Source organism: Miniopterus schreibersii, assembly GCF_964146895.1.
Source record: "Miniopterus schreibersii genome assembly, chromosome: 3".
Classification (NCBI taxonomy): Eukaryota; Metazoa; Chordata; class Mammalia; order Chiroptera; family Miniopteridae; genus Miniopterus; species Miniopterus schreibersii.
In genome coordinates, this window is record NC_138103.1 from 32,065,190 (window position 1) to 32,089,583 (window position 24,394).

A 24,394-nucleotide genomic window follows, 5' to 3' on the forward strand; every position below is an offset into this window, starting at 1 on the left:
GTGCAGGGCCCTTTAGAGGAGCTGCTGGGGCTCCTCCCGCCTCCACGATGCTCAGCGACAGTCCCCGCTGGTTTTCATAGCCCGAAGTTGTGGGGACGTCTCTTCCCGGCCCTGAAGCCCTGGGCTGGGGGCCTGATATGGGGCTGGGACCCCTCACTCTTCCGAGAAACCTCCTGGGTTTAAACCGCGCCCGCAGGTGTGGGCCCGCGGCCGCACCCGGGATTCAGCCCCGATCCACCTATGTCTCGGCCCCTCCTCCCGGTCTCGGTGCTTCTTCAGGTCCCTGGTTGTGGGGCTTCTGTTCATCCAGGTTTCAGGAGGCTCTGAGTGATGGTGGTTCTGTATTTTAGTTGTAATTTTGATGCGGTTGTGGGAGGCGGCGGGTACAGCTGTTACCTGCACCGCCATCTTGTTTCCTCTCTATTTGATTTCTTAAATTGCTAAATCTTTATTTAGTCAGACAACACTTATGTCCTTTTTTGTTGTTGTTTGCATTGGAAAGGAAGCATATTCCTTATCGTAGTCAGATAGTCAAGGTCGAGATTCCTAATAATTTACTGTGGTTGTTTTTCTTTAATGTATGATATTTGGTTTACCATTAAATCATGATAAACGCGTTATCTCTTGCCTATCTATATAAAAGTCCTAAGTATTTTCCTGGACATTCAAAGCCCTTTACAACATGGCCCAGACTGTATTCAGAACTCATCTCTAACCCAACACTCACATTTCTCTCATTGTCAAACATGAGCACAGTCCAGGCCTTTGCCAACAATATCCCTTCTACCTAAAATATCTTGATATCTCTCTCTTTGCTTGTAAAAACAACTAAAATTCTGGCTCTTCAATGGGTAGGATGCCTGTCCTACCTAGTTTGTGAATTCAAGTCCCAGAACATATACCACATTTCTTTATAGCCATTGCTACCTAACCCACATTCTCTTGTTGGGCAAAATTCATCAGCCCCTCCCATAATATTTTTCATTTCCTTCATTTCTGGGCTTATCATATTGTCACAGATATTTGTGCTTTATGCATTGGCCAGACTGTGAGCTCTATTAGGTCCTGCCTTATGTAGCTTTATGTCTGTGTAGTACCTTGCATACAAGTTTGGGCTCAGTATGTCTTTTCTGAATGAATAGGCCAATGAAGAAATGAATGAGTGAGATGATATCACACGTAAGAATTTTATGCTGGTTAATAACTGCTTTTCATTGTTTGTCACCCTGCTGGACATCACTAGGTGGCACTGAGTTGTGGTCCTGGATGCTCTCAGAGCCTGTGTGAGCCCCCAAGAGTGAGACACGATGAGTCCTGTGCTAAGCATGAGTCCCCATTCATTTCAATATCAGAATCCTGACCCAGGAACAGAGGAAAACCCCTAAGGAGGGGAGAATACCTCTCTAAAATTACAAAACCAATGTTAAAATTAAGTAAGCAGCTTAAAAAGTTTTTTAATAACTATGTTACATTTAGAATAAGTATGTGTTTTCCATATATGAGAAAAAATATATCTAACATTTTAATATGTAATAGATCTTTGACTTTGATTTTTAAAAATCCAAGTCTATATTTTCTTAGATTGAATTTACTTATGATTGAATTATATAGATCATAGATATTTCCACGTTATTTATTTTGTAACCAGATACATGCTAACAATTATAAGTTGGATGAACTCAGAACTTTTTCTTGGGTGTGAAACTGTGTGTTATCTGGAGCTTTATTCTAAGAGTGGCATATGCTGAATGCTTCCTTAATTCCTTATTCTAGTTAACAAATATATCCTGAATCCATCCCATGTTATAAATCATCAATAAACTGCCTTTTTCTTTTAATCCTCACTGGAGGGTATGTTGTTTAGGAGAGAGAGAGAAACATTGTCCAGCTGCCTCCCATGATTGAACCCTCAACATAGGTATGTGCCCTGACGGGGAATCAAACTCGGAACCTTTTGATGTATGGGCTGACCATCCAACCAACTCAGTCATCCAGTCAGGGCCACCTCCTTTTTCTTTTATGTGTAGGAAAATGGTATCATATGGCAGGAGAGTTTAGTTAGGCATTTTAATGATAAAAGAGGATAGTTTCCCCATTTAATTTGATGCTAACTTTATAAGTCAAATTTTTTAAAATATCCGGGAACAGGCTTTCTCTTTTTAACAAAGAGTACTAACATATGCCAGTTCTAAAAAGAGTCGAAACATACCTAATAATATTTTCAGAAGCATTTTTAGTAGCACAACTTGATGGGCCTTATGTCATTTTAGAAGTCAGTGTCATTGTCATATCCATGGCATTTTTAATACTTAACTTTTACATTGTAATATAGGCAAGAAGAGTGACTGGCAGCCAGCAATGAGTAAATAATGAATTAACCAGTAGCCTGGAGCAAATTCTGTGTGCAAAATAATGTCACTGCTGCTGTTGTGCACACAGAGCTCTAGCAGGGACCCTCGGCAGGGGGACTCCCAAGGGCCATCCAGCAGCAAGTGAAGTTCAGAAAATGAGAGCAAGTGTTTAGAAATCCTTGCGGTAACATGACATTGCCACAACATCCTAGTGCTTTTCCTTGAGCCTTACAAAAGTTTCAGTGCACAATATTGCCTTGGAGTGTTCTTGAGAAAACAAAGCCTGAAAACATAATGTTTAAAAAAATACTAATAATAACATAAGAGAAAGTTTGAGGCAGTGGGTGATTAATGGCTAAATAATTTTTTAGGCAATAAGTGCTATAAGTTGAAATGAAAGGCCTGCTTATCATAGTGGCAGTCATTGAGGAAATGAGCACTGATGTCCGCCTTGAAAAACGGGCGGGAGTTGCCCAAAGGAGTGCGGGTGCGCAGAGCAAGGAAAAGCATAAGGCGGCAGGTGCCGAGGGCCGGGGTCGGCTCAGGAGACGGTGAGAAGACTGCGTCTGGGAAAGACTGCTGAGTGAAAAAGTAGTTGGAGATGCAATGAGAAAGACAAACTGAGATTAGGATTCTATTGCTAAGGTTCGTAACTGCCATGCTAAGGAGTTGCAGGCTGATCCTGAGGCCGGCGAAAGTCCATCAAGATTTTTGAGCAGGACAGAGACAAAAATCAATGGGGGAAAAACTGTTATAAAGAGAAGAGGAAGATGTGACACGACCATGTAGAAGGGCATCACATGTGCTGTAATTATGCAGCATTGTATGTGAATGATGGGTGTTGATTACACACGCATGTGCGAATGTACAACAAGACACTTGGAAGATAACTCCTAAAAATATTTAACTGAAGGGGTGACAGGGATGAAACAAAATACTGAATTGTGCTTTAGTTTTACTTCATAATCATGTAATGGGTGATTGGTGGAACAGGGATAGTAGTTTTAATTAAGAAAGAATGTCCCGGCCCAGGTGGGCATGGCTCAGTGGGTGAGTGTCGACCTAGGATCCAGGAGATCGGGGTTTGATTCCCGGTCAGGGCACATGCCCTGGTTGCGGGCTCGATCCCCAGTCAGGGGCATGCAGGAGGCAGCCGATCAATGACTCTCTCATCATTGATGTTTCTATCTCTCTCCCTCTCCCTTCCTCTCTCTGAAATCAATAAAGAGATTTAAAAAAAACACACGAATGCCCCAAAAAGAGAAGGTTAGACAGTGAGTAAGAAACACTGCACGATTTTAAAGAGGGAAATAACCCTAAGAGCCATTGTTCCTAGTTCTAGTTAGACATGTAGAACAGAAACATAAAAGCGACATAAAGGTATTTTAGGAATAGCAGGAATCTGCAGAATCAATCAAGGGGAACCCATGTTGGCGCCAGACCATCGAAGAGGCGGGGGCAGGCCTCCGGGATCAGGGGATGAAACCTGGGACAATAGTTGCTATTTACCAAACACCTACTATCACTACTAATATTCTGACTTGAGCTAACCTCACTGGTGTTTTCTGGCTGAACCCTTCATTTTTAATGAGCAAAGCTCACTCAACAGGAGACCTATTTATTTCAAGGTACAATCCCCAACTTTTACCAAGTTTTCATCACATTGTATAATTAACCGTTAGTTCTCTTAAATCAAGTTTAGACTGAATGTCAAGCCATGAAACAAACTCTGATAATAGTACCATTATTTTGCTTCAAGATAGATTTATATTTTAATCAAAAGAGATGGATTGCTTCCTCTTTTTCAGTGTGGCTTTAAATAAGACTTCATGTAAACCTTGCTCTGGGAGTGTAGTGAGGGCGATAGGAGATTATTGGAGGAATAGACTTGTTTTCATTTCTATGACATATCAGTCCTACAGTTAAACATATACCACCCATTAGAAGGATTTGTCCTAATGTAATAAATATGCTTCATCTGCCTTTGCCCGTAATAATTCCCTATTTCGAGAGGTGGTACATCTAGACAACTCCTAGTTAGTTCTGTGGGGCATCCCTTTTTTATTCAGATATTCTTCCATATGAAACGTTTTCAACACAGTACTTTATAAGGACCATGCAGTTTCAGATATGCAAAGCAAAAGACCTAACTCCTAGCCACTATTTTGCTTTTTGAAATATACTTTTGGGGAGACCTTAACTGTGAGGCCTCACACTACACTGATCTGTATCTCATCATGGTATGTTTTTGACTCAAAGGATTGGAGGTAAATGGTTTGGCTCCTTAATGGTATCAGAAGAGAATAATTGCAGAATTTATGAAAAAAGTTGTGATTTACTTTCCAATCCTCTCTTTCTGCCCCTCCACCCTCTCACCAGTGACATGGTTTCCTTCGATACATGGTATCGGACTGACCGGAAGCTTCCAAACTGTGTAGAACATAGTTATTTACATTTATTGAATTTGAAAATCCTTTCTTTAACATCAAAAATGTTTTCAAATCCATGCATGAGGATAAACCAATATCTTTGAGAAAATACATAATGATATTATGGGCATTAATGCTTTTAAATGAATTTGTATTTTGTTAGTCACAATGGACTCTTCATAAGTGGGAATTATGTAGTGCCTACATATTGGAAGGTGTTTCTCACATGCATTGCAATGTTCAGTGTAAGATTTGTGGACCCTTCACAGTATCATTGCAGACTCCCAAAGTTTGGGAGTGATAAACGTAGATTCCTGTGGGATTCCCAATGAACACCTACTCATTTTTATACTTATTCACTTACTTCCAATGTGCTATTGTATTTACCCCGTGAATTGTTTGCAAATCTCCCATATAGGCTTGAAAAAGATATGTTTTCTCCAATTGTTGCATAGATATATCCATTAGATCAGACTTGTTAACTGTACTATTATAATTTTTTCTATATCTACTGAACTTTGTCTACTGTATCTGTCAGTTACTGAAAGAGTTGTAAATATCCCACTATGATAGTGGATTTCTCAGCTTCTCCATGTGATTCTTTAAGCTTTTGTCTTATCTACTTTGATGTTATGTCATAAGATGATGAATATTTAAAAATATTATATTTTCGTGGTGATTTTAACATTTTTTCAATATGTATTGACTCTAAAGTTCTTTCCTTTTTGGTCAGTTTATAAATATTTTCTCTTGGTATGTTTTATCTCATCTTATTTTGCATCACATTTTGTGAGTGGGAGTGTAATGTTTAAATATATGCCTGTTTTATATTTTTCCTCTCACTTTTTTTGCTTCCTTATGTTTTAAATGTGTCTCTTTTAAACAGTCAAAATCTAAATTGTTTTTGCACAGTATGAAAATCTTTATCTTTTAAATTGAGACTAAATTCATGTATATTAACTAGAGTAACTGATATGTTTGTTTTTATTTCTGTTACCTTTATTGTGCTTCCTGGTTATCTTCCTTTTTTGTTACTTTTTTCCCTCTTTCTTTTGGATTTATTCAGGGCCCCCCCTCACATTCTCTTTTTCCCTCTGTTGCTCAGAAGTTTCATACATTATTTCTGTGGTTTTAGTTGTTACCCTAGCTGTTTTCAGATGCATATGTAACTTCAAGTCTAAAATTAATCTGTATTTCTACCCATATCTAAACAATAAAAGAATATTAGAATAGTTATGCTCTGATCTCCCTCTTCCAATTTTAAAAATTCTAGCCACTGCCACTCCCTCTTTGCAACAAATTAATCACTGTTATTGCTGTTTGATATTTTAGCGCCTGCTTAGATTTTACCTGGGTGCTTAACAATATTTTTTCTCTTCATTCTTTCATACATTCCAAACCTTCCACTTGGAATCATTTTCCTTTTGCCTAAAGCACCTCTTCAAGAATTTCCTTTTGAGAGAACCTTTTGGTAGAAAATTCTCTCTGTTTTTGTGTTCCTGAAAATGACATTGATTTTCCCTCTGGAAAGATGGTTTCTTGGGATGTAGAATGTTATTTTATCGCAGTGTACAGAAGATACTGTTCCATTTTGTCTGTTATCCATTGGTGCTATTAAGAAGTCAGTGGATGTTTAACTATCATTCCTTAGCAGGTAATCTCTCTTTTCTTTCTAGCTGCTTTTAAGATGTTCACTTTTCCTTTGTTGTTCTGCAGTTTCAGTGATGTGACAAGCTGGGGATTTCTTTTTATTTTTCCCACTTTGGATTTATTGGAATTCCTAGATCTGAGATTGTTGCAACATTGTTAGAAAGTCTAAACTAGTATCTGTTGAACATTGCCTCTCCCCCAGTCTGCTTATTACCTCTTTCTAGTACTCTCATTAGATATATATCACCTTTTCAAGCTCACGTAAATATTTAACTCTTAATATTTTCTCTGTTTCTCTAAACTACATTGAAGTTAATTTTTTCACCTATATCTTCCAGGTCAGTAATTCTCTCTTCAATTGTGTGCAAAAGTGTTTAATATATTCACTGAGCATTTTATTTCATTTATGATCATTTTCATTTATAGAAGTTTCATTGAATTAATTTAAGTCTGTTCTTTCCTCCTTTATGGGCTCTTTCTCCCTGTTCACACTTTTATATTTTAGTAGCTGCCAACATGTTAAATATCATTCAGTTATTAATCAACATTTGATGAATTATCATTAATGAATAATTGTCAGAATTGGTGTGACCATTCCAGTATCTGAAATTTGCTATTTATTCATCTAGCTTTTTTCATTGAGCCTTATTTCTTTATGTGTTATTTGTTTGCTTATTGTTTTCCTGTTAGCTACTTTTTATTCTTGGAACTTTATTTATGGGAATTCTTTAAGACCTGGTGTCAATATTAAGTCCTCAGTGATATTAGCTTTTGCCAGTTGCTTGCAGTATTTCTACCTGAGGACATCTTTATACTATATTCCTCCTTTGAAGTTTTTCATACTTCATATGAATTGAGACATCAAAGCTCTCTGTGTGAAGAAGAGCTTGTGGTTACAGATTCTTAGGAAAGATCTTTCTTTTCCTCCACCCAGCACTGAAGCAGAGACAGGCAAGTCCCTTAACTGCCCTTCTCTAAATTACCCTTATACTAAGGATATAGCTCTTTGGAACCCCTGCTTCATGAGGGAGTTCCCTGCCACATTTGTATGGGAGGGGAGAAGCTGGGATTTTTATCGCTTGTGCTTTGAGTCCTGTGAAAGTATCAGAGTTGAAATTACAAGTCTCCAGAATTTTGCAGAAGCAAGTCCTAAAACTGAAACCTTTCTGTTCACTTACATCCTAAAGTTCCTGTTTTCACTTCATTTTGAGGCTGTTTTTTTCCTTCTTTCATGCCTCTAGGTGATGTTTTTTATATTTTGTCTGGGATGTTTCTGTTGGGAGAGACATTCAGAGTAGCTAATCCACCATTCTGCTAGAAACAGATCATATATATTGTTTTATTTAATTCACCCACCAGCCCTTTTCCATGACAAAGAAGAGTTCAATATAGTTGAAAAATCAATTAGTATTTTGATGGAAACCTAGGTCTCCTGATCAAGGCCACCGTTTTTTCTTCAAAACTTATAGTACAGCCTCCTCCTTGCAGAAACCTTGAAGAGAGAAATATAATCCAGCCTACCTTGTAGTACTGTTTCATGCAAGTGATTACTGTTAAGAGTTTAAGACTTTCTAATTCACATCCTTTTCTGTAGGAGTGTAATAATAAGTAAATCTAGGAGTATGATACTTTGGATTCCTGGAATGAATATCCCCAAAATTATTTTCCTGGATCATTCTTAGGAGTAGAAACCTACCTGTGAAATTATTCCCAGTGACAGAGACTTGTGCAGTTTATGAAATGCCTGCAGTGCCTTTAAGCATGCATGCATGCATCAAATTTAGCACAGATGCTCCTCTGCGTATAACAAGGCTACTTTCCAATAAACCCTTTGTAAGTCGAAAACACATTTAATATACCTAACCTGTCAAACACCATCACTTAGCTTAGCCTGCCCTAAATGTGCTCAGAACACAATATCCAAAACAAAAAACAAAGACACTGGCTACAGAGTACACTAGAGTATCAGTTGTTTACCCTGCTTGGTTGTGTGGCTGTCCGGGAGCTGCAGCTCACTGTCACTGCCCAGAGTCAGGAGAGAGTATCATACCGAGTTTCTGTAGTCTGGGAAAACATCAAAATCAAAATTCATAGTACAGTTTCTAGTGAATGCATATTGCTTTCACACCTTCATAAAGTCAAAAAATCATAAGTTGAACCACCATAAAGTTGAGAACCACCTGTACTTTGCTTTTGGACATACTGGGTTTCTTTTGGGAAATGGAAGGAGGTATTCCGATTCTTGGATGGAGTATCTTAAAGCCAATTTATTTATTTAACAATAGCTTGGGAGCAAAGCAACCTGAGGTATACTATAGACCATTCAAGAAAAGAATATATTTATTTTAAACTGTATCTAGTGCAAAAAATTTAGGCTTTATCTATTAATGGGATTATTTGTAATTAATAGTTTCAAGTGCATTATGAATATTCAGCTTCTGATTGTTGTGCTATATCTTCCTTCTTGTAATCACTGAAAAAATACCTTTGAAAGCATCTTGATAAAAGTTGAATAATAGTGAATTAGACGGACAGTTTTTTTCATTGCTTACAATAAAGGCAGCTTCAGTTATAAACGCACAAAGTTTACGGATGATACTAATATTTCATCCCTATTCAATTTTGCTTTTTATGTAGTCTTTTGATAATGTCTTCTAGCCTTTATCTGCCATTCTGATCCATTCTCTGCCCTGCTGCCAGAGTGACCTGTATCACAGTCACATTTGATCATGTCACTTCTCTGCCCCCAGTCCAGCAGGATAATCCTCAAACTCCTTATCATAGCAGTCCTGCCAAACCCAGTGGTTACTTCTGAATCCTCACCTTATTTTACTTCTCATCACATTTGACAGCATCCATTACCCTTAGTTCTTGAAAATATCTCATCGAGCCTCATGGTTTGTAATACCATGTGTGTACACTGATAACTTACAGGTATATATCTTCAGCCTGACCATGCCTCTGGGTTCTAGGCTCATATATTTGACATCCTAAATATAACAGGTTAAAGAGAAGCCTATATTATGTCCTCAAATCCTACTTCCCTTGTCATCCCCATCTCAGCTGTATAAGTCAAAAACCCACACACGTTCCCATTGGCTGTGCTTTCAGAATATCTCGTCATCTTCACTGCTGCCACCCTCATCCAGGCTACCATCATCTCTCACCTGAACCTCCTCAGTATCATCGTCACAGGTCTCCCTGCTCTCACTACAGTCAGTGGCCAGAAAATTTTTTTTTAACATAAACTATTGTGTTTCCTCTCGTTGAAACCATTCAGTGACTCTTAACGAACAACAAATAAAATCCAAAGTCCTTCCCAAATGGCCTTTGAGGCTTTGATATCTGTCTGAGTTCATAGTCTCTCCCTTTGCATGCTCTTCTCTAGTCACATTGGACCCTTGTTTCTCACACATACCAAGCACATTCCCTTCTTCCTCTTTGCTCTTCCTTCAGATAACCACATGATTCATGATCTCACTTTATTCAAGTTTCTTCTCAGATATCACTGTCTCAAAGAGATGCTTCTGATTAACTCTTCTAAAATAGACCTGTATCAGTCGGATACTGCTGTGTAACAAACATCCACAAAAAAATCTCAGTAGCAAACAACAGCACACATCTGGGGATTGGATGATCTAGGATGAGGTTGGGTTGCTCTTTCCTTCATGCTCCAGATCTGACTGTGTTGGCTTCTCACTGCAGTGTGAGCTCATAGTTGCTTCATGTCTTTTATGTTTGTATCCCTGGGCTATGGCATGGAATAGGTACATGTTTGCTCAGTAAATAAGTAAAGGAATGAATAAATGTAATAGAAATGAAGAGAATAAATAGATACCCTAGAGATTAAGTAAAATAACTCACTTCATTTAGCCTCTTCTAATGTGTGAAATGATTGATGTAAGAACCTGAGATAATTCTGCCATGCCTTCTATTTTATTTTTACATGTTCAGATCAAAGAACAGGCACATGTTTCTCAGGCCTGGTGAATGGCCGCTGTGCACAAGAGCTCCCGGGCAGAATGACAAAAATGCAGTGCTGCTGTGAGCCTGGCCGCTGCTGGGGCCTTGGAACCATTCCTGAAGCCTGTCCCGTCAGAGGCTCTGGTGAGCGGCTGGCTGCTAGTCTCGTCAGGACAGACAGTATTAAGAAAATTTGTACTAATGTACTAATGAACTTTGCTCTTCTTTTTGAAGTCATGTCATGTCTATATTACTATCTTCAATGTGACTTGGGTGTTTTTGTGAGGCATAGAGTAGCATTGTTTATTTGGGATCAGTTGGATTCTACCTAATATATTAATATCAAAAGCATTTCTGAAAGCTGATTATCACTTGTCTTTGTGCAAGTATTTGTAAATATTATTTTGAATGTCCATATTTCAGTTGTTTTAAAACCTCCTGATCTTTCATTCCAGATCTTGCACATCTTTGACTAACAAAGTTCAACCTTCAGTTAGATTTTATTTCAGGAGTACCCTTTCTTATAGTGTCCCAGTCCTTGAAGATATTTCCTTTTTTCTAATGCCCTGAAAAGTAAGAATACAAGTGTAGGAGGATTCCTCTCATTCAGTTTGCTGTATTAATTGCCATACGACTGAGTCTAAATTGGGAAATTACTTTAGGATGAGTGAGCAGTAGCTTCTCTCGTTAGTATAATATGAATAGTTAATACAATTAATGCTTATCACATAAAGATATATCAGTATATTTTATTATATTGCCTTCACATTAAATTATAATTTTCATGGAAATAATTAAATTTTTTGAACTATGCTTATAAAAGTGTGTATCTATATGTACTGTTATGGAGAAAAGCAAGGCATGTTCTTTCAAAATCTTTATGCTATAAGATATCAAAACCGAGTAGTGAAATTTTTAAAAAGGAATGCATAGTATAGAATTTTGGAAACTCATAGTTCCATTGGTAATATATAATAGTAAAATTAATATTGAAACAACTACTTGAGTTAAGTAGTTTTCATTTCTTCTGATATAATTTCTTAATTCTGAGAACAATTAAGGAAATAAAGACCATCACTATCCTGGCTCCTTTTCTCTCAACTTTGATACTAGGGCAAATAAGGAGCATATTTAAAAACTTATTAAATGCCATCTTTAGTTAAAATCCACATTGGAAAAAGCATTATTCTGAAGCCATCTTAATACCTTAAGGACAAGAGATAAGAAACACGTATAGGTACAATACTGATGACGTTTCAAGCAAAATCAAATATATAGAATTACTTAAAGCGTTTTCATCCATTCAAATAAATTTCTTGCATTTATAGTTAAATCTGGAATTTTATGAGTTTCGCTAAGGGATATAAAATCAAAATACTCATATAGACGATTCTTTGGTTATGCAACTCAGTTAAAATATGACATATAGGTTTTAATTTTTTCTCTGAAACGTTTCTACCTTTTCCAGCTACTGTTAGCACTGAAAATATTTATCAGGATAACACCCTCCTTATTCACATCATGTAGCATAGATAAGCTAACAGATGCTTTTATGATGCAGCAAGACATCCATTTGTGTTTAACTGAACTTTCTTTTTCTCTAGAGGAGTACCACAGGCTTTGCGTGGATGGACTTCCAATAGGCGGGATCCCAGGAAGCGCTGGTTCCAGACCTGGGGGCACTGGGGGGAATGGCTTTTCCCCAAACGGCAATGGCAATGGCTATGGCCCCGGAGGGACTGGCTTCATCCCCATTCCTGGAGGCAATGGCTTTTCTCCTGGCGTTGGGGGAGCGGGTGTAGGGGCCGGGGGACAGGGGCCCATCATCACTGGACTAAGTGAGTGAGCACTTTTTGTGAAAACTCTTGAGTTTTCTGCCTTAAATGATATTATAATTTCTAACATTTTTTTCCCAAAAGGTGTGTGTGTGTATGTATATGTGTAAAAATCTGTTTAAGGGTCTAAAATATAATGTAGTAATATAGAATTCTTTTAAAAAACATATTATTTTTTATAATGGAATATTAACTATTCAAATTGGAGCAAAGAATGAGTGAGCTGGGCTTTCTTTGAAAATAGAGATGAGAGCACAGTAAACTCTGATCCAGATGACGCCATTCAAGAGCACGTTTTTGGTTCCAGTGTATTTCACTTGGCCGTTTGCAGCTGCCCTGTTCATACAACCCTTGAATTATTTCCAGAACCATTTCTCAACTGAGATAAACTGAATAAGCCTTGCACTGTGCCTATCCAAATATTATAATGAAATCTCTTTCTTTTCCTCACTCTTTTTTGTTGAATAACTTAAGAAATTGAGAACTGTCGGCTTCAGGCCAGAATTAGCATTGGTGTACTTGACATTTAAGTTCATTCTTTTTAAAAGAACTGCTCTTGCTAATAATATTTAATGATGTCCCACAGTGTGGTGTTTATTATTTTTGGCATAGTGCCTGTATACTATATCTGAATATTCAGCACAGTTACAAAAAAAAGAAATGGAAAGCATTCAAATGTACAGTAGAACATTCCTGACATTTCAAAGACATTATTGTGGGCAAAGTCTCCAGATGCATAACTTTTAACAAATGCAAGTTACAACCATGTGTCTCAAGAATGTTTTTAAGATCCTCAAAATTGAAGTTTTAATATAATCTAGTATATGTGAGCTTTTGATATATATACCTAATTGATGTACTATTGAATCTTAAAAATCAGCCCAAAGAAAAGTAATCCTTGGTGTAATGATGAACTATCACTTGTGTTTTAATTTTCCATAGCTATTCTGAACCAGACAATAGATATCTGTAAGCACCATGCTAATCTCTGTTTAAATGGACGCTGCATCCCTACTGTTTCTAGCTACCGATGTGAGTGCAACATGGGCTACAAGCAGGATGCAAATGGGGATTGCATAGGTAAGGTCATGACTCTTTAATTCTTCTTAGTTTTTGATAGCTTTTACACTATAACAACAAATTGGACTGAATATGATAGGAAAAAAATATTTTGAAGTGAAGCTAATTTCCAAGCTGTCTCTCCTGTGTGCATGGTCTTCCATATGCTCCCTTAACCTACTGCTGAGCTGCGCCACATCAAGAATCCCCCATCCTAAATATTGAGATTTCCGTCTCTGCCTCTCCTCGCTTTCTTTCCTTCTTAGCTGAACAACACTGGATATATGGTGGTGTCATTAACATGCAGTGGAAGGTACAGGTTGGGAGGAAATAGATGATGAATTTTTTTTTAGACATGTAAAGACTTAGGTGTCTAGGATGTTTAATTGCATAGAGGTCTGAAGAAAGCTAAGAGGAGTGTTCAGGGCTGGAGTCACAGGTCAATAATGTAAGGTGGCTATTAACCAAGAGGGTGAATATTGTCTCCCAGACTGAACAACAGGAAGAATGAAAAGATTAATAGTAGTACTACGGCTGGAACCCCAAGGAACAGCAACATAGATTCATAAAGAAAACTGCGATAGTGTTGGAAACACAGAAAAATAATCCAGAAGGTATTATCTCACTGAAGCTATGCAAGGGTACACTTTCAAGAGAAAAGTAGTGTCAAGCGTTAAATGTGGCAGAAAAATCAGATACAATGAGGAGAAAAAAATCTATTGGATTTCATAACGAATAGGGTTTTTGAGGATCTATTAAGAGTATTTTTAGAACTATGGGAACTGAGCCATTTTGAGGTTATTCTTTATTCTTTATATTAGCAAATGATTGTATATATATATTTCTTAATTAGCGTAACACTAAATGCCAGATTTGGGTTCAGGTTCTCTGTTATAAAATATAGATGAGAAACCAGGAATGGGGAGCTAGGATTATAATTTTGCCAAGTTAAACTGAAAAGGTCTAAGTGGACTATGATTATAAAAGAAAATGTGAGCCAAATATGATGTTTTGGAGAAATGATCATTCTAAACTGTGTACAGAGCTACAAGATGAGAATGATTAAATATGGCTTATTTCAAGATCCCTATTTACAGATGCATAGGTTTTGCGCCTCACAAGTGTAGCAGGTACCATTCACACAGAAACGGTGCACCGTAGGGCTTTGAGGTGTATAACCACATACAGCATCCCTGGCTAAGCTGATTATAAGTATATGTTAAATATTCCCTCTTGCACATATGTACACAGTTACTATCTGTCAAACTGAAATTTGATTGACTATAATTGTTTTGCTATTGATATCTGTCATTCATGTGTCACTGCATGATTCACTAATCAACAAGTAAACATTGGCCAGAAGTTAAATATTTTCTGTAAATTAGCCAGAAACCACCATTTATTTCACGTTGACGCCAGGGTGCACTTTATTTGAACTAGTAAAACACCTCCACTTGGGGAAAGTTTCTGTACCTTTGGCATAAAGATAAACTATCTTTAAGGATCAGCAGTTCCTTCTCTGTTCCTGCTCCCGATCCAGCATTCATCTTAACCGGGGTTCCTCTAGAGAATTAGGCCCTGATTAGAAAAGTAATTAGAAGTGATTTCAGTGAGTGTTCCTTCAGTTCTCCCAAGGGTGATGCATAGTTAGTACAACTCTAAATGCGCAGGAGATGAGCTAATCGCATTAAATGGATGTCTTGAGGTCCTCAGTTTTCCTGGAACCCAGGTGAGAAGGGATGCTGCCACCCTTTTTATAAACTGTGTCTAATGTAGTATTGGGATTGTATGTCTGCACAGTGAGTATATTCATATAAACCTCAAACTTCTGAGTTTTACCCAAATGTTATTACAAGCAGTTCCATTCTAGTTTGATCTTATCATCCAACCCTGGAAAGTTAAAACCTAGGCCAGAGTTATCTTTCTACTGTAATTCATAGGGACAAAGATTAGGATTGGGGCATCTTTTCAGAAGATAAGTTTTTAATATTTTTCATCCTATACCCTTTCTAGTGTCAGCTGCTAGCCAGTTTGAGCTTGAGTTTATAAACAACACATTGGGATGTCAGAAAAAGTTAAAAAGGATATAAGCCCAAGATAAAGTGGTAACTCTTTTAATCGCGCCTGTGTTTTGAGGAATAACAAGCTGCCCTCACTATCTGGGAACTTCCGCTAGATACCGAGGAAGTGGTGTAACTTGAAAGGCGTAACTATGAAAGGATCAAAGACAAGGAAAATAGAATTGGGTCCATTGTGCTATTATGAGTTATTCCTGATTCCTGAAAACAGATATATTTACTCATCACATTTTCCTCTCTTTTTCCTAAGAATTCTATTCCGAAATGAATTTGTGTGACTTTTACTGTCTGTGTATGTCAAACTGCTGTTAGCAGTGGTTTTTAACTCCATTTAAATTATTCTATTTTGGAAGAATAAGAAATAGTTTTTGTTTCTGTAGGGCCAGAGGTAATCTTAGAGCCCTTGCAAATTAAAAGTGTTTGCTAAATTGGAATACAAACTTCTTTTTTCAAGGGTTAATATTTCTTACCCCAATAGTACCTGAGAATTTAACTGTTTTAATAATCAATGTCTTTCTCAGTTACTTTAGGAGTTTATTTTAGGAGTTTAAAATTCTGTGAATTTTGCTTAAAAATGCTCAGTTCCCAGTGAAAACATAGGAAGAAATCACAAAGTGTGCAGACTGTGATATCTAAGTGCTCCTGTTCCTCTGCACAAGGCAAACAAAGGTGAACACTGGAAGTATGAGACTGAGATTTAGGATAGAGCAGAGGCATGAGGTGTATATTTCAGAGCATAGCAGTGCTCGTTTATGGATTAGTCTTCCAATAGCTTAGAAAACAAATGGGATTTGAAAGTCGTGGATTGTAAAGTCACTAATAGCTTTTTGGTGATTGTTTTCCTTCCAAAATAAAAATAAATAGGTGAACTAATATCTGTTCTCTGTGTACTGGTCCTTTGGCCCAAGGGGCTAAGGAAACAGCAATGAATTGGGGCAGTAATGGCAAAATAACTGGCAGAGGCTGTCCTAGCAAACAGGGGCCTTGGGAACAGGTTCTCAAGGGGAGGAAAAGGTCCTGAAAAGTGACCCAGCTTCCCAGAAAGTTTACCTAAAGAGAGGGGGTTGGGTGCATGTTTTTCACTAGAATAGAGCTTTACAATGAGGCTTCTATAAAGATGCATCTACAACACATTTTTAATTGTTGCATTCAATATTACAAAGACACAGAGAATCTAAGGGGTCTTTGACACTGCACACTGAAGGTGAGATTTCATATTGGAAAGTCCGTTATTTACACTTTATATGCTTGCTAACGCTCTAAACTCTCTTTTCTCATTTTGCTTCCTTCCTTTGGCTCACTAGAATTGATGTTATCAACCAAAAGTTTAAATGTAAGTGAGTCTTAATGGGTTGAAGGTGTCTTTGGATGAAATGAAAAAACACTTAATCTTGTTATTTTTTGTTGTTTTTATTTTATTTGCTAGGAGATTCCCCACCCCCTTTACTAGAGAGAGGTTAATTACATTCCGTCTGAGTGTTTATGTAATTGGGGTTGGTGAGTTTGATAGAGTACAGTTCCTGTTTTAAGAACATCTGTGAAAAGAGATATCTGTTTATTAAAATGTTAAACCTGTGAATTGATTTTATTGTTGTGCTGTCCAATTTAACTGAAATGTATATGTTAATGGCTTCTATGCCTATGTGAAATGGCGAGCCATTATGCCCTCGCCAGCCAGCCGGGTTTTTAATTTACCAGCATTCAAAATACTCTTTAGTGGGTATTACTGAGAGAAGATGAATTAAACTTTTTCTAAACAGGTACATGTGATTTCTCTGGGAATTGACTTTCAGACTGTTGACACTCCCATTTGGTTGTGCAGTTCCTGAATTTTGTCACAGGTTTGCATTTAATCAAGCTTAAGCAGGACTTGAATGGAAAGCAGTGGCATTTCTCCCACTTAGGATCAGAAATAGTATTTCCCTAAAACTTGGTTATATGCAAAAAAAAATTAAAAAATCCTGTGCCAATTTTAAGATCCTAGAGAAACCTGAAGCTACTGAAAATAACAGGCTTTGTTTTAATTAATTTCCATTTTCCACCCCACCCTGTTTGTTACTTCAAAATATTACCAAGCCTCCGTGCATATATAGTTACATATATAGTTGAGTTCACAAAAATCATAACAAAGAAATTCCATAATCCTCCTATCTCTTTCATTAAAACTAATAGAAGTGACACCATGTAATGTAAGTATGTATTTTCAAAAATCCTCAATTGATCTTCTAACACTGTCCTCAGCCTTAGAGAGGCTATTCACTTGCCCAGACTGCTAAAGACAATGAGCACCACAGCCTATTGGGACTCGCGGCTGTGTCTTTACAGAGCCCATGCTTTTAATCAGTGTGCATTATTCAGATTGAAAAATCATTATTTCTTGATTAAAGCAAATTCGCTTGTACTCTCCAATAGGCAATATTTTTGTAAATCTCCATACTGGCCTCTGTATTTAAAGAAAGGAATGTTCATTCATTTATAAATACTCTGCTATTTAGACTATTACCACTGACTAGCCTCTCAAATTTGGGGCGCCTAAATGTACTTTAAACAAACATTTCTAGAAATGGAGTGAAGTCTATAATGGTTTCTTTTGCTGCTCACAGATGTTGATGAATGCACATCAAATCCCTGCACTAATGGAGATTGTGTTAACACACCTGGATCCTATTATTGTAAATGTCATGCTGGATTCCAGAGGACTCCTACCAAGCAAGCATGCATCGGTAAGGCAGTTTGCTTTCACATGTGAAAACGTTCCGTGAAAGACAGCGACCTAGGCTGTTGAGGTTAAAAGTAGATTTAGTAAAACGAAACATGGGATGAAATAAGTGCTGTTCCATTATTTCAGGTTTCTTTTATACTACTTTCAGAAAGGCTCCCTTTATACATAAACACTATTTGCATCTATAACCCAGAAAACATGGTATCTGGCTTCACATAAAATTAGTGTATCTTTCTTCCCTAGATCACAGCTTCCTTTCCGCAAGGAACATCAGTAGCGTTACTGCTCTCTGATTAATGGGCCTTCATATTTATAATCATTTTCACTTCCTGTTTTCTCCGAGCCTCACACACAGTCCAACACCAAACCATGCCTAGCCTTTGCCATTGTCCAAGCTCTCTACCTCTCTGCTTGTTCGTCTCGGAATCCTTTAGCAGATGGCTCTGCTTGCCTTCTTTCTCACTTTCTATTCATCCCCGGGTAGTTGCTTAAACAAACGTACTCCAGAAGTTCTCATCATGTTGCTCGTAATCCAGAGAGTCTGTAGGTCTTGCTCAACTCCTTGCTCTCACATTTAAGGTCTTCACCCGCTGTGTCAAAACCAGCCTCCCTACCTGCCCTCTCTTAGGTTCACTGCACACACCCCACTGCATTTTTTTCTCTTTCCCTCTTCAGCTAGTCAGGGCTTTAAAATCGCTACACCTACCTATCCAAGAAAAAAAAGGTTGGTGAGAAATGGAAATTTTGCTAAAGAAGCAGCATGATTTTCTAAACGTAAACTGGATATTTGAAGTTAAATGTATTACCTTACTATTTTTATCTTCAATTATTGTAAAAGAGTAACGTTTGGCCATTCTTAATTTTCCCAGATATTGACGAGTGCATCCAGAATGGGGTTCTTTGTAAAAATGGTCGATGTGTGAACACAGATGGAAGTTTCCAGTGCATTTGCAATGCCGGCTTTGAATTAACTACAGATGGAAAAAACTGTGTTGGTATGGAAATAGCCTGCTCCCTTGCAAAAGATTTTTCAAGGATATACATTTTTATTTAGAACCATATACACTATTTCCATGAAAGCTTACACAACACATCTGTGAGAGTTCTTCAGGTGGCTTAGGGAAAATATAAATGCGTTTAACATCAGACTGTTAAAGTGAAACAACAGACCTTTTTTTTTTGTTTTTGGCAAATGTTGTAACAAGGAGCACTTCACTGCTTCTGGAAATTTCCTTGTGGTATATGTTTAATTGTAAGTAGCAGCTATTCTTTGTAATAACTATTACTACCTACCACACTTCACATGTTGGGGTGACAACACTGACAAGATAGAACAGGTCTCCCCCAACCTCGGTCTGGGGGTATCTAAAAATGTTTGGCATATGTGAAAGTCAAATCTCTAAATTTGTGTTCCTGGTGATGTCTAGCAGTACAGCAGGTACTGATACCACACAGGAGTATTCTAGTCACACGGCAACACATACTCCACCCTCTAGTGAAAGTCCAGATCATTTCACTTACGGCGAGGCCTGTTGATTCTCCCTTACAAAAGAAAAAATCCTTGAAATCATATTAACTTTCTGGTAATCAAAATAAAATGCTACTCATATGGTTTTAATAGCCCCTAAGCACAAAATTTCCTTATTTTCCTTTCTGTCCCTGTACTAAAGGCCCCTCGTATTCTCCACACCGTTTGCTCTCGCTCAGTGGCGTTCACATGGCGGGGTGGGCAGGGGGTGGGCTGGTGGTGGGGAGACTCCCTGCGCACATGGCTCATTTACGCAGTGGAATTTGACTCAGGATTGTTTGGGGAAGGAGAGGAAACCGGTTCCCTCGAGGGCAGCCGTGTGAGCTCCTCTCTCTCTTCCACAGATCATGATGAATGTACAACTACCAACATGTGTTTGAATGGGATGTGCATTAATGAAGACGGCAGCTTCAAGTGCATCTGCAAACCAGGATTCGTCTTGGCTCCAAATGGGCGTTACTGTACTGGTATGTGTGGCTTTGAGATAGGAAAGTAATCGTGATTGAAACCATCTTTTTTCTTTGAATGAATCACGCAAGAATTACTTCAGTTTCTTCATGTGGATTTCATATTATTCACATCTCTTGCTAATTCAGTAAGGCAGGTGTCTAAAGCTTCCTAGAAAAACACACACTGTGGTCTAGGGAACGGTGATATTTTATAAAACTCATAATGATACAGGAAAAATTAAGGGAATGACAGATTGGTTCTAGCAAGTCTGAAAGAAGTGATGTGGAAATAATTTCTCTCTACCTGTTGTCTAAATAAAGAGGAAGAAAAAATCTTGAAAGGTTTTTGTTTTTACGTATTCTTAGAACAAGATTTTCAACTATCATTTATTACTGGTTTTGTGTTACATCTTTGCCATAGAGCTAATCTACAGGTCATTTATGATTACATCATTTATTTAGTAAAGAAATAATTTAAATGTTCCTATCAATTGTTTTGTTCATAAAGGCATTTTGAAGGCCAAGCTCTAGTGCTAACTTGAGAAAGCAAAAGATATGCCGCTTGGAAACAAATGAGGCTACCTTTTGTACGCTCACAATTGACATTTAGTAAGATGAAATAAATTTTGCAGTTCCTAGTTAGAAACAAGTTTGTTGGTTTTTTCCCCCAGTTTTCTCCTTTTAGACAAAATTAGCTCTGTGGATGTTTTCTGCCTTCAATTGCACAAATTTATCTGAATACCAAATAAGACTCATAACTAATCTCTGTAATCTGAATGAAATTCCAGGGACATTAGAGAGAGGAAATCAAGATTGATTCTTATGTTTCTGAATAAAAAATTACTTCTTGACTATTCAAGAAAGGGGAGTATAGGATTAAATAGAACTATGTAGCTTTGCTAATTGAACTCATGACTGGGAAGTCATCTCAAGGTTAGCTGACTTGGATGACACACAGGATATGAGGTTAGTATTATGTTCTGTCCAGTGTGTAGCATTACATTACAGCATATAACTTATTTCAGAATTTCTTAAGAAAATTAAACGCACATAGAAAGATAACCTAGAGCTCACCAGTTTCTACTTTCTTGAAATTATTTTTTATTAATTTTTGTATTACAAATGTCATAATCTGTAAGTCTTGAAATGCTCATGAATTAGCAGCTCTGTGTTGTAAAGGCTGTTTCATCATTTGGGGAAGCCATTTAATGTTGAGTTAGTTACCTGTGGTAATTTGAAGCAGATTGAAAATTAGAAGAGATACTCCAAACTGTTTTGATATTATGAACTGATCAAGTTCATATCAAAACATCCCTTCTAGTTAGAATTGTGTATGTGAAAATAAAAGGTGAATTAGAAGTTTACCTTTTAAGGATTTGTTTCACTTAACTAATTTGGATTAAATATTACTTGTATGAAACAGGGTTGCCAAGTAAATAATGAAAAATGAGTTTTTAAGGCTCTATTTTTTTTTTATTTTTTTTTAAATATATCTTTATTGATTTCAGAGAGAGGAAAGGAGAGGGAGAGAGAGAGATAGAAACATCAATGATGAGAGAGTCATTGATCGGCTGCAGCCCACAACCCGGGCATGTGCCCTGACCGGGAATCGAACCCTGATCGCCTGGATCCTAGGTCGACACTTAACCGCTGAGCCATGCCCAGCCGGGCAAGGCTCTGTTTTTTCTTAATGGGTAAATTTTCACTTAGTCTCTATGAAAATGTTTCAGAGTTGCATTAAGATATACGATTTCCCCAATAAGTTTAATTTTAAAAAACATTTGTTATCACATCTATTTTTCCACAAATTACAAAATTAAAAATAAAAGGTTGAAAGTGTAGAGTAGTGACAACAAGTAAAAATAAAGTTAAATTTATCTAGTTGTGGCCCGGCTTGTGTTCCCCTCTGGGTAGATGTTGATGAGTGCCAGACTCCAGGAATCTGCATGAATGGACATTGTATCAACAATGAAGGGTCCTTCCGCTGTGACTGTCCCCCGGGCCTGGCTGTGGGTGTGGATGGACGTGTGTGTGTCGGTAAGTGAAACATTCTATAATGGCCCCAGTGTCCAAATGATCTTTGAAAAGGTAACAGAGGTAAACCCACCCAGTGGAATAATGTTTAGCCATAAAAAGGAATACTAATAAATGAGAAAGCAAGGATGAGCCTTGAAAACATGCTAAGTGAAAGAAGCCAGTTACAAAAGACCACATAGAATGTGATTTCATTCATAAGAAATGTGCATAATAGGCAGATCTACAGAGACAGAGCAGGTTAGTAGTTGAGCAGAGAGAGTAGGGTGACAGGAGAGGGGGTGATAGCTAAGGGGTATTTCTGAGGTAATGAAATGTTCTAAAATCAGCTGTAGTGACGATTGTACATATCTGCAAATTTGCTAAAAACTATCAAATAGATTAATTCTATGGAATGTGAATCATATCTCAATAAAGAAGGCTCTGAAGAGAGGCCAGTCAAAAATGCTGCAGAAGAATAAAAAATGTCCTTAACCCAGCATCCTCGATGATATTAGATAACTGAGTTTCTAAGTATAGTGGATTTAGATTTCATAATTAATAACAAAGAAGGCAGGATTGAGGATTATAGTTATATTCAAGTAAACTCTTTTACCCACGCAAAATTTAAAATGTAAATAATCAATACCCTAGAACTTGGACTTATATCAAAAGCTAGAAATGTTCTAATATAATTATGATTCATCACTGTGCAACTCACTATAGAAACAAGGGAAGAGCATGAGAAAAAATTGTATTTTATTCTAAGCCATTTGAAATTTCATTTGGATACTTTTGTCATATGTGTTCCATGAAAATCAATCAGTGTTACCAGTTGTCAGCTTTAAAGAAAAAGGAAAACAAAAAAGTCAAAAGCATTTCAAACCAACCAGTGTGTTCTAATGATAACAGTAGCAGAGTGAGTTAGCTGTAAAAATACATTTAATGCCTTTTTTTCCTCTGGAGCACTTTCATGAGGCCTCTAGGGTACCTTGGCTGTTGTGCACTCTATTTTCAAATTACACACTAGAAGGCAGACATCCTCACTAGTTTGAAAGTAATTTTGAGAAAAATGAAATTATTTCTTAGATATAGTTGATAACACTTGACTCTTACCTGAGGGAATCAAAACATTTGGATCCCAAAGTGGGAGTGGGGAAAGAAGCATCAGCAGATGGAAATAATCTGTCCACTTAAGTTCATCCACTCTATCCAATCTAGGACTTATTTCAGTTTACAGAATTGTCAGCACTTTGTTCAGGGATATTTCAAATACAGCGACTAGAAAAATGTAGCTCCTTCCTGCTTAGAGAGCTCAAATATTTTCAGTTGACTTTTTTCCTTTACCTAAATGGTCCTTTTGAAATGTACAATGGGTACCAGTTTTGGAGGGAGAAATTATTTTTATTTTAAGCAACCAACATATTTTGGGTAGTTGTTAGGAATTCAGCGTTCAAACACAGAAAATCATTCTCTTGTCCACATACTGAAAAGGCATCAGAAGTTGTTGGAACGCCCTCTCCAGTTCTTCACAGTGGTGCTCACTTAAACTTTTTAATAAAAACACCATTTGTTCTGTGTGTAGTTATATGTTACTGTTCCCATAATATGCTAGGCATGTTTTCTTCATATCTTCTACCTTTGGTGATGCTTTTGAAATCCACTGACGGCTGAAGTTAGAAACGAATCACTGTGATGAATTATTATTAGGGTTGGCACTTTAATTTTAGATTTCTTTTTTGTTTGTTCATTTTTGTTTCCATGGATACTGAGATGTGGGTTTTTATTTTCAGAAAATTAAACTGTTATAGAAACTAGTACGTTGAAGAAGCCTGACTTACAGGCAGGTATAACCTTCATGAGCAAGAAGTTTTCTGACTCCACTGGGGGCAGGTGCATGGTGGGCAGGGAGAAGGCAGAGCACTGGTACTGCCCTGGGATGGCTTCAAGATTTCTGGGCTTCGCAGGTGTTTAAAGCCAGTTTCTTTCTTGTGGTGACTTCATGGGTCCTTTGGAGGCCTTTAGCTTGCCCTTCCTGAGATGCAGACAGTACATTTTTCTTTCTCGTGGCCACTCCCTGCCCCCCAACCCTGGGTCTTTCAACAGTCCACTTCAGACAGACTGTCTCTGATGGTTCTCATCACCCCTCCACATGGTCATTTTAGGACCCTCTGTTAGTGGGGCCTGTGTCTAATGCATAGGACACTCCTGTCCTTGGCCCTGTTGACCATGTGAATAGAAGCTGATCTCCCCTCCCACTGCTCCTGCATAACCTAGCACTTGCCAAAAAACAATCCTTTTCAAAAAACCCTCTCTC

At 37.6% G+C, this 24,394-nt stretch overlaps 1 protein-coding gene across 2 annotated transcripts in view; it reads left to right on the forward strand.

The window, feature by feature from the left end:
* Positions 1-24,394, forward strand: part of FBN2 (fibrillin 2) — a 218,363-nt gene that overhangs the window by 96,532 nt on the left and 97,437 nt on the right. For both annotated transcript variants that reach the window (XM_081133119.1, XM_081133118.1), the window contains exons 9-15: positions 10,385-10,537; positions 11,998-12,231; positions 13,171-13,308; positions 17,969-18,088; positions 18,957-19,082; positions 19,960-20,082; positions 21,979-22,101. In XM_081133119.1, coding sequence (XP_080989245.1) covers positions 10,385-10,537; positions 11,998-12,231; positions 13,171-13,308; positions 17,969-18,088; positions 18,957-19,082; positions 19,960-20,082; positions 21,979-22,101 — 1,017 coding nt within the window. The remainder of the gene's footprint in view (positions 1-10,384; positions 10,538-11,997; positions 12,232-13,170; positions 13,309-17,968; positions 18,089-18,956; positions 19,083-19,959; positions 20,083-21,978; positions 22,102-24,394) is intronic.